This window comes from Leptonotus elevatus, chromosome 1 (genome assembly GCF_054856555.1).
Source record: "Leptonotus elevatus isolate MCC_2025b chromosome 1, RoL_Lele_1.0, whole genome shotgun sequence".
Taxonomy (NCBI): Eukaryota; Metazoa; Chordata; class Actinopteri; order Syngnathiformes; family Syngnathidae; genus Leptonotus; species Leptonotus elevatus.
This window is the reverse complement of record NC_141239.1, coordinates 46,495,832-46,507,552: the sequence shown is the minus strand read 5'-3', so window position 1 is coordinate 46,507,552 and position 11,721 is coordinate 46,495,832. Positions and strand designations below refer to the sequence as shown.

The following is an 11,721-nucleotide window of genomic DNA, read 5'->3' as shown; positions in this document are numbered from 1 at the left end:
TCCATTACGTTGAAATTAATGCAGCTTCAGACAAAAGTTAATTCTCGTCATTATGTTCTTCTTCGCGTAAAAAATTAATAACACGATTTTATTGTTGTTGTTTTTTTACAATAAACCTTTTACGCATTTATTTCAACATTTTATGTCGTTTCACACTCCCCACACAAGATGGCAGTATTGTACTTTAAGACCACGGAGGCCAATGCCGTTGCAAACGAAGAAGCATTGCCCCCAGTTGCACTAGGCTGCCAGGAATTTGGCCATCGGGAGCATGCCGAGCAGTGGAGCTTATGTTAAAGTGTAAACGTGTATTATTGCAGCCTTTTAAGCTGTATGCGGATCCTCGTTTAAACAACTGTGGGTTTGAGTTATCATCCTTTGAAAATGTGTTTTCCAACTGTTTCAATCTTCTTGCGTAGCTTTTTAGCGGTTTGGCTAACCTATCTGCATTGACACGTTTTGTATGGGTTTTCTTCATTTGACAGAGCAACTTCAGTCCAGCTAAACTGACAATATGGGGATTCTGGAGAAAATCTCCGAAATAGAGAGAGAAATTGCTCGGACGCAGAAAAACAAAGGTAACGTGGGAGCAAGTGGCGAGGTTACTGCTAGCATAATGGAAGAACTTTGGAGTGTTTTATGGCAATTGTATATCATTGTTAAACCTGACTTGAAAACAATAAAATAATGTTGCTATGTGCTATTTAATCAAAGTGACAACTTTAACAATTCGTTTTAGCCTTGTCGTTGCACCAACAAGTGAGGTTGATGACACTTGACTTGGCCTGCACAGTGATTTCCTTCCTTTCTTCCACAGCCACTGAGTACCATCTGGGCTTGCTGAAGGCCAAATTAGCAAAATACAGGTCTCAGTTGCTGGAGCCCTCCAAGTCGGCAGGGGCAAAAGGCGAAGGCTTCGATGTTATGAAATCTGGAGATGCACGTGTTGCTCTTATTGGGTTCCCATCAGTGGGTAAGGTATGTCTTCCTATTTTGTTGATGGAGTTGTGGTCCCGTAATGAAAATCTGAACGCTGGTGAGAATTTTTTTCCCCACTTTAATAATAAAACTTCAATATCTGCGTAAATGTGCCGAAGTTTGCATACAGCTCATTTACATTCGTAGTCCCCTTTGAGTGAAACCAACAGGATGCTCAAGAAAACAACCTGAAAAAAAACAATCAATCAATCATCAATTAATTTTTTGGGGGCACACCCCTAATGATCAAGTATCGGTACTCTGTATTGGCAAGCACTTAAATATAAGTGCTCAATCTGCTCATAAGACCACTTGTAAAAATTATCAAAAAGAAGATTTCATGTGTTAAATATTGGGACTACTTTTGTGTGCCGCAGTCAACTTTCCTCAGCTTGATGACGTCAACTGCCAGTGAAGCCGCCTCCTACGAGTTCACCACCCTCACTTGCATACCAGGTGTCATTGAGGTACACTCATTCACATCATTACACATCCAATGTGTTATCGTGGCTCTTGTTCTACTCATACTTGCATGTTTCTCTACATTTAGTACAAAGGGGCCAACATCCAGTTGCTGGATCTGCCAGGAATCATCGAGGGTGCCGCTCAAGGTACTCTACTACTCGATCATGTCTGCTGAGTGAGCAGCTGTAATCCATTTCGTCAGACTGTCCCAGTGTTGATGATTATTGCACGATTGTCATACACTGACAGGCAAGGGAAGAGGTCGTCAGGTCATCGCCGTCGCCAGGACAGCGGACGTTGTCATCATGATGCTGGATGCCACCAAAGGCGACGTCCAGAGGTTACTGCCGCAAAGTGTTTGTTTTTGTGTGCGCACATCTGTGTGTCAGGACTCGATTACAGCTGTGGCAATTGTCCTTTTTCTCTAGGATACTTTTAGAAAAAGAGTTGGAGTCAGTGGGCATTAGGCTGAACAGGGAAAAACCCAATATATATTTCAAGGTATGCTGTTTTTCTGGATTGTATGACCTGGAAAGCATTAAACTTTAGATTGTCCACTCTTCTGTATTCCAATTGACAAACTTAATGTGTTCTATTATTTTTTCCTCCCCTATGTCTGTGCAGCAAAAGAAAGGCGGTGGCCTCTCTTACAACTCCACAGTACCTCTCACCCACTGCTCGGAGAAGCTCGTTCAGCTCATCCTTCACGAGTACAGTATCCTTCACAAGCAGGAACGCAGTGCAGCAAATGAGCGCTTGATGCTCTTATTTTCTTTGACCGGCCACCAGAAATCTTTAACGCGGAAGTCCTCTTCAGGGAGGACAGCACGCCGGACGAGTTCATTGACGTCCTTGTCGGGAACCGAGTTTACATGCCTTGTCTATATGTCAGTTGTTGTTTTTTTTAAGACTCTTTTTGAGTCGCTTTGTGTTTTTTTTTTCATGTATGCATATTGGTGTCTGTGCGTCAACCAGGTGTACAATAAAGTGGATCAAATCTCTATTGAGGAGGTGGACCGCCTGGCTCGCAGACCTCACAGCGTTGTAATCAGGTCAGCCAATTTTATTTGCTGCTTTTGCATGTGTGGGTTTAGTGGTTAACTGACTGCCGTTCGTTCACTAGTTGTGGGATGAAACTCAACCTGGATTACCTTCTCGAGACCCTGTGGGAATACTTGGCTTTGATTTGCATTTTCACCAAGAAAAGAGGAGGTACTGTGTACAACACATTGCCGCCTGGCTTCTCAATCTTTTCTGCGTTCATTTTCATCAAGCCGTGTCGTTTTTCTCACCCAATCAGAGCGCCCAGACTTCACGGACGCCATCATCATGAGAAGAGGAGCAAACGTAGAACATGTGGTCAGTAGTAGATTCCCAGCAGATCTGCCGCAGAGAGCCACACGTTGGGGTTACTTGAGGCCATCATTGCATATGTTTGTTTGCAGTGCCATCGCATCCACAGAACCTTAGCGAGCCAATTCAAGTACGCACTGGTTTGGGTAAGTTTTTACACAGCACTCCAGTGTGTTTGACTCAGGGGGCGGCCATTTGGCTATATTTTGGGAAGGTTAACAATCAATTCATGGTTATATTTTTAAATGGGGGAGAATCTCTGATTTTAATGACCTATCAATATTGATGCACTTTGAAATACTTGTTAGCTAATCTCATCACTTTTAACGCTAATTAGATCAACGTGAAGATGTTTTAAAGAAGTTACCCAGAATAAAGTGTTGCGCCGGTTTGCAGGGCACCAGCACAAAGTACAGTCCTCAGAGGGTGGGCCTGACGCATGTCATGGAGCACGAGGATGTCATTCAGATCGTCAAGAAGTAAAACGTCCTTCGCTCATTTTGGACACTCTGCAAGAGCTGTCACTGGCATTAAAATGGACGGAGAAGGTGGACTTACACTGGTCTGCAATGGAAATGCACCCACACATCTCTTTATACTCTATTAGTTTTAACAAAAAACAATTACAAAGCAGGTCGGAGTTGGGCTGAAGTTGATTCATTTTCCTTTTATTTCTACGACTAAATTCATTGATGAAGAGAGACATTAGGAAGAAAGAATAAAGTCCATAACTTTAAAACAAAAAAGTGCTTGATTGTTTTATGCTTGAAACATCTCACATGGTTTATTACTTGCTGCCTTAGACCTCACGATGCAGCAGGTAAGGGTCTCTCACCTTTGAACCCTTCCCCCACGCTTCCTCTCCCTTCATCCCAACCGCACAGCTGCTTGTCTTTTTTTTTTCTTCTCAAAACTCCCAGCCAACACACACACACGTTTTTTTTTATACTATATTTGTGGGGCCATCTCATTGACATAATGCATTTCCTAATCCCAACCATCAAAAATGATTACCTACCCCTAATCCTTACCCTAACCTCAACCATAACCCAATTCAAACATAAACTCTAAAACTAAGTCTTGAGATGAGTCCCAGCAAAATGGCCCCACATGGAAGGGTGGGCCCCACAACTTTGTGAAATCCCAGAATGTTGGCCCTACTATGTGATACAAACAAGACCACACACACACACACACACACACGAGCCCACATGCACAATGGCAGCATTAAAAATTGAGCAGCATCTCTTGGATGAAGAGGAAGAGAAGCGGGGAAACACTTTGCCAAAGGGAGAGGGGCTTTATGAGTCCCCTCTGCCTTCTTTCAAGATTTATCTAATGAAAGATGTCTTCAATATGTGTAGTAGTAAGGAGCCATGCAGCAAGCACTTTGGAATAACCTGAGTGGGAAGAGAGGAATGATGGAGGGATGATTGCTGGAGGGAGATGAGAAACAGGTACAGTGGACTGAGTAGAGCAGACACTTGATGCTACTTGAATGCTGTGTGTGTGTGTTGGCAGTGGACTCGGCTACAATTGTGCTCTTTCATGGGCATTCTCATCACAGTTTTGTCTCAGTGTGTAAAGTTAATTTCAAGAAGTACTTTTTGGTTTAAATGACTAAAAACATTTAGTCTGTATAGCTTGTTGTATGTTGTCTGTTATGAACTAATGTAATGAAAGTGTGGTCTGCTCTATCCTTCAATCCGGCCCACTGAGCATTTCTATTAAGTCGTGTAATATTGCATTCATTGTTTTCTCCAAAAATTCGTTATTTAAAATGTTTCATTCATTTTTCCTTTAATACATTATCCTATTAATTTTAATTTATTTATTATAAAATATGTTTGTGTGTATTTGTATTTTTTAACTAATCAACTTGACCTTTAAAAAGAAAATAAGTAAATACAAATGCAATCTTTTTTTTAATTAAAAAAAAATCTTCTATACTGTATCCAACTCTACTAATGATCGGGCCTATCTGCCCCTTTTGTAAAATCAGAACAAGTTTGCCCAACCCAGCTGTACTAACCATAAAAGATTAGTATACTAGTCTTTGAGTGATATCAACCACATAATATACATAACGTTCCTCTCCTCTCATCAGTAAAACAATTTTGTGCATCAATTTCAGACCACAAGACCATCGAGCCACTGTACACATACTGGAAAAGCGAGGCAGCTTTATTTCTATATCATATTTCATACACAAGGCAAATCAATGTGCTTCACACACGCGAAAAAACGACTAGAAGCATCAACAAACGCAACAGCCAATGACGTTCAAAAGCAAAGCAGAGAAAACAAAAGAAGCTTACAAAAATGACCGAAAGAATGTACATTGACAATGATTAAACATGGTAAAAAATAAGAAATAAGAGTAGGTTTCTAAAATAACTAAAAGGAAAAAATGATTGACATGTTTAGAAGACCTTAATCAAAGGTTTGGGTAAAGGAATGAATGTTTTACACTCGGGGCTGACTTTGCTTCTGTTGCCAGCTTATTCCATTTGTGTAGCATAACAGCTAAATGCAGCTTCACCATGTTTACTTTGAATTCTGCTATAGGTACATGTATAGTTTTTACCCCCTTCATTTATTGAATGGATGAATATATGTAGTGGAAATGAGGAAACAATCCTTTGCTCCAATCCTGTGCCCTGCTGTTATGTACATACCGTGTGTTTGGTTTAGAACATTGCATGAATTGAGATGTTATGCATCATTTCGTACATGGGAAAATAAGAAAACAAGGACATTGCAAATCATTTAAAGAATATCTTGTTTTTCCTGTTGAATTACACCTATTTGGGACATATACGATAATGAAACTATTAGAATAACTTCAGCCAAGGTGTGAACAGTTTCAAGTTCGACTGTACAGTATAGAAAATACAGTCTTGTATTACCATTTGTTTTAGAGAATCTTTATGCAAGGATCTTCATTTCACCAGAAGAGGGCAGTCCTGTATTCATTCAGTTGCACTACTCAAATGTTTACAGCTCACTATCAATGTATAGGTTTTAACAGTGCATCTATTTACATTACCATTACATAAGCACATATATTACATACATACATACATTACATACATTACATACATTACATACATTACATACATTACATATATTACATACATACATTACATACATACATTACATACATACATTACATGTATAACATACATAAATACAGTACATGCATACATACATATATACACACATTACATATATTACATACATACATACATACATACATACATACATTACATTACATATATTACATACATTCATTACATACATACATTACATATATTACATACATAAATACAGTACATACATTACATACATACATACATACATTACATACATTACATACATTACATACATTACATACATTACATACATTACATACATTACATATATACATTACATATATTACATACATACATTACATACATTACATTACATATATTACATATATTAAATTACATATATTACATACATACATACATTACATTACATATATTAAATTACATATATTACATATATTACATACATACATTTCATATATTACATGCATACATTACATACATTACATACATAACATTACATACATTACATACATACATACATTACATTACATATATTAAATTACATATATTACATACATACATACATTACATTACATATATTACATACATTACATACATTACATATATTACATACATACATTACATACATTACATACATTACATACATCACATTACATATATTACATACATACATACATTACATTACATATATTAAATTACATATATTACATACATACATACATTACATTACATATATTACATACATTACATACATTACATTACATATATTACATACATACATACATACATTACATACATTATATACATTACATTACATATATTACATTACATATATTACATTACATATATTACATACATTACATGTATTACATACATACATTACATACATTACATACATCACATTACATATATTACATACATACATACATACATACATACATACACTACATTACATATATTAAATTACATATATTACATACATACATACATTAAATTACATATATTACATATATTACATACATACATTACATATATTACATACATAAATACAGTACATACAAACATACATACATACATTACATACATTACATACATTACTTACATTACATATATTACATACATATATTACATACATTACATACATTACATACATTACATAGATTACATTACATATATTACAGACATACATACATTACATTACATATATTAAATTACATATATTAATTTACATATATTACATACATACATACATTACATTACATATATTACATATATTACATACATACATTACATGTATTACATACATTACATACTTTACATACATTACATACATTACATACATTACATACATTACATTACATATATTACATACATACATACATTACATTACATATATTAAATTACATATATTACATACATACATACATTACATTACATACATACATACATTACATTACATATATTACATTACATACATACATACTTATAGCCCTTAATCACAAAAAGAGTCTCAAATGTCAATGTATAGGTTTTAACAGTGCATCTATTTACATTACCATTACATAAGCACATATATTACATACATACATACATTACATACATTACATACATTACATATATTACATACATACATTACATACATACATTACATACATACATTACATACATACATTACATGTATAACATACATAAATACAGTACATGCATACATACATATATACACACATTACATATATTACATACATACATACATACATACATACATACATACATACATTACATTACATATATTACATACATTCATTACATACATACATTACATATATTACATACATAAATACAGTACATACATTACATACATACATACATACATTACATACATTACATACATTACATACATTACATATATACATTACATATATTACATACATACATTACATACATTACATTACATATATTACATATATTAAATTACATATATTACATACATACATACATTACATTACATATATTAAATTACATATATTACATATATTACATACATACATTTCATATATTACATGCATACATTACATACATTACATACATAACATTACATACATTACATACATACATACATTACATTACATATATTAAATTACATATATTACATACATACATACATTACATTACATATATTACATACATTACATACATTACATATATTACATACATACATTACATACATTACATACATTACATACATCACATTACATACATACATACATTACATTACATATATTAAATTACATATATTACATACATACATACATTACATTACATATATTACATACATTACATACATTACATTACATATATTACATACATACATACATACATTACATACATTATATACATTACATTACATATATTACATTACATATATTACATTACATATATTACATACATTACATGTATTACATACATACATTACATACATTACATACATCACATTACATATATTACATACATACATACATACATACATACATACATACACTACATTACATATATTAAATTACATATATTACATACATACATACATTAAATTACATATATTACATATATTACATACATACATTACATATATTACATACATAAATACAGAACATACAAACATACATACATACATTACATACATTACATACATTACTTACATTACATATATTACATACATATATTACATACATTACATACATTACATACATTACATAGATTACATTACATATATTACAGACATACATACATTACATTACATATATTAAATTACATATATTAATTTACATATATTACATACATACATACATTACATTACATATATTACATATATTACATACATACATTACATGTATTACATACATTACATACTTTACATACATTACATACATTACATACATTACATACATTACATTACATATATTACATACATACATACATTACATTACATATATTAAATTACATATATTACATACATACATACATTACATTACATACATACATACATTACATTACATATATTACATTACATACATACATACTTATAGCCCTTAATCACAAAAAGAGTCTCAAATTTCTTCACAAGCACAAAGTTGCCAAATATTAACGACATCCCCTGAACTAAACCCTCCAACCAGGCTCGGAAACCGCATAACCTATTCACTTTTATGGTGTGGACCCTTCCTCCATTTAAGAATTTCCTTTAAAATGAGCCCATCTTATTTTTGGGCATTGTGTTTTAAACAGTATATGAGTTCTCCACCATTGGAAACTATCCATCCATGTATTTTCTATAGTGCTTGTCCACATTAGGGTATCAGGAGCCTATCCTAGATTTTGGGCGAGAGTCTGTGTTGTACACTGTGGACTGGTCGCTGGTCAATGGTGTGGCACATAGATAAGCAACTATTCACATTTACAAGCTGTACTCTGAGAAAACATACAGTATATAAGCACAGGAAGAATATGCAAACTCCAAAAATGAAGCTTGTTTATTCAATGTTTAATTAGTACCTCTGACAATGTCAACCAAGACTGACTTTTATCATACAGTCTTTCTAAAGACAGATTTTTTTATGCAGCTCTTGCTGTTGACTCTGCTTAGAAAAAAATGTATCCAATATTGTGGCTAATGTGTAATGGAGGAGATGGTTTGCAATGTTGACTGTTCCAGACAAATGACATGCGAGTAGTTCTCATACAATGTCTGATTATCCTTCTTTGTGTATTATTTAAGACGAGCACATTTTTATCACATCACTGTTGACACTGTGCAAACGTGGATGTTGTGTTGTGATGTGTGTGCTTCAGCAGACATATAGCGAACCTCTGAACAAACACATTAATAGTCTGTTGTCAGCCTGTTTACTCACCTTTCCTTACAAACTATAGTAGGCTTACTAGAGTCAGATAGGTTTAAGCGTGGCTTGCGTGTCACATTGACACACAGTGTCACATTCATAAAACATATCTGGCAATAGCGATCTAAAAAAAAAAAAAAAAAAAATATATATATATATATATATATATATATATATATATATATATATATATATATATATACCGATTTTTTTATTATTATTTTTTCTCAACATGAAAAAGCTGTCCTGCCATTGATTCAGAGCATTCAAGGGCCAATAGGATTTCTTAGCTCGGCATGCAGTGAACATGACACACATCACACATTAGTGAATGTCGGGCATGAGCAAGACACAAGATGCTGCATCCAGCGTCAAAATTAATGGTATTGGCATGTTACTTGTTAGCAGGGTTGGGAGGGTTACTTTTAAAATGTAATCCATTACAGTTACAAGTTACCTGCTAAAAAAATGTAGTTAGTAATGTAATACAAGTACCATAATATTAAAGTAATTTAACTGGATTACTTTTGGATTTCTCCAATATTGAGTATGCTCATGAAGACAAAATAAAAAGAATATCACCACAATATATATTCTATACAATTATAGAGAGAGAGAGAGATGCGCGTGACATCAACTGCAAAATGAACTTTGATCCCACTCACAAGTTTAGCTGTGTATATGTTGTGTATGATGTTTAAATAGTGAATTGGTGGGAGGAAGATTTGTTTGGAAGGTGTAATTCACATTATGGTGTCTTTTGGAACGCTCTTTGGTTTTGCCCATGGTAGCAGTGCACATGTGCTTTTATGCACCTAACAACTTCAAAAAGGTGCTGCTAAATTAGATTAATAAGTAAGATCGGAGGTGGACATTTTGAAGGCACAGTAACAGGACTTTGAGGGCCAGAAAAATTATTATTATTATTATTTTTTCATTTTAGATTGTGACTCTCGCAATGGACATGCACCTATGAGGGAAATTTCAGAGCCCTCCATGATTTCAAAGTGGGAGAACTTGCAAAATCACAGGGTGTTCAAATACTTATTTTCCTCACTGTATCTGTACGGGGGTACAAACATCCATCCACTGTTTATGTCTATTGTCTCTATGTTTACCCTTTACATCCCGCATTTACTGCGACATTTTACCCTGTGTGTGTGTGTGTGCCAGAGAGATGTCTTTTTGCAGCAAGTGTATGTGTGGTGCGCTGATAAGCAAACACACACCAAGTGCCTTACAACCTTCTGTCAGGGGGGGTTTCACTTCAGGCTTTGACATTGGCAACCAAGTGTGGGATGATGATAGCTTGGTTGTGTGAGTGCGTGTTATCCCACCTATCAACACACAATAGGGCTGTCCACTTGTTTACCCAGGCTACATGCAAACATGTATAACTGAAGCTTGTTTACTAAGAAATGGCATTGAAGTCATCTGGCATTGTATATATTTTGCAAATAGAAGGCCTTTGTTGTATGAATGCTCATGTAATCCATGAAACCTTGTTCTCTCTCTTTGTGTGTGTTTAGAGAGCTATAAAAACGTGAGTAGATGTACCAGAGAAGATCTTCGCGGTCCAGGCAGAAAGACAGGCACACTGTGTGGACAAAGCAAATGCTTCGATGGATATTGGCGCACAATGACCAGTGACGGTGGCTCAAATTAAGCAGGATGGTAAGTCAAGATTATGGTTACTGTTTTGTTGTTGTTGAAAGGATGAGAGATGGGCTGATGAAGGTCACATATGTGTTTTTTTTTCATCTAGTTTGCTACATTTCTGCATACAAAAAGGGTAATATTTTGATGTCAGATATCAGTGTGTGACATTAATTATGTTAAAGCCCCAAAATGTTTAGTTAAGGGAATTTTGTAAGTCATTCTGGTTGGAAATGACAAAAGAAGGTGACAAAAAA

At 34.2% G+C, this 11,721-nt stretch overlaps 1 protein-coding gene across 1 annotated transcript; it reads left to right on the top strand.

Moving 5' to 3' along the window:
* The first annotated feature begins 210 nt into the window (after positions 1 to 210).
* On the top strand, positions 211 to 3,536 carry drg2 (developmentally regulated GTP binding protein 2). Its single transcript, XM_086077270.1, has 14 exons — positions 211 to 357; positions 486 to 578; positions 818 to 978; positions 1,356 to 1,445; positions 1,529 to 1,589; positions 1,693 to 1,783; positions 1,872 to 1,944; positions 2,068 to 2,158; positions 2,233 to 2,330; positions 2,419 to 2,495; positions 2,567 to 2,655; positions 2,744 to 2,802; positions 2,889 to 2,942; positions 3,193 to 3,536. Exons 2-14 carry the CDS (start codon positions 515 to 517, stop codon positions 3,277 to 3,279), a joined length of 1,095 nt encoding a protein of 364 aa, XP_085933396.1. The 5' UTR covers positions 211 to 357; positions 486 to 514; the 3' UTR covers positions 3,280 to 3,536.
* Positions 3,537 to 11,721: the final 8,185 nt, after the last annotated feature.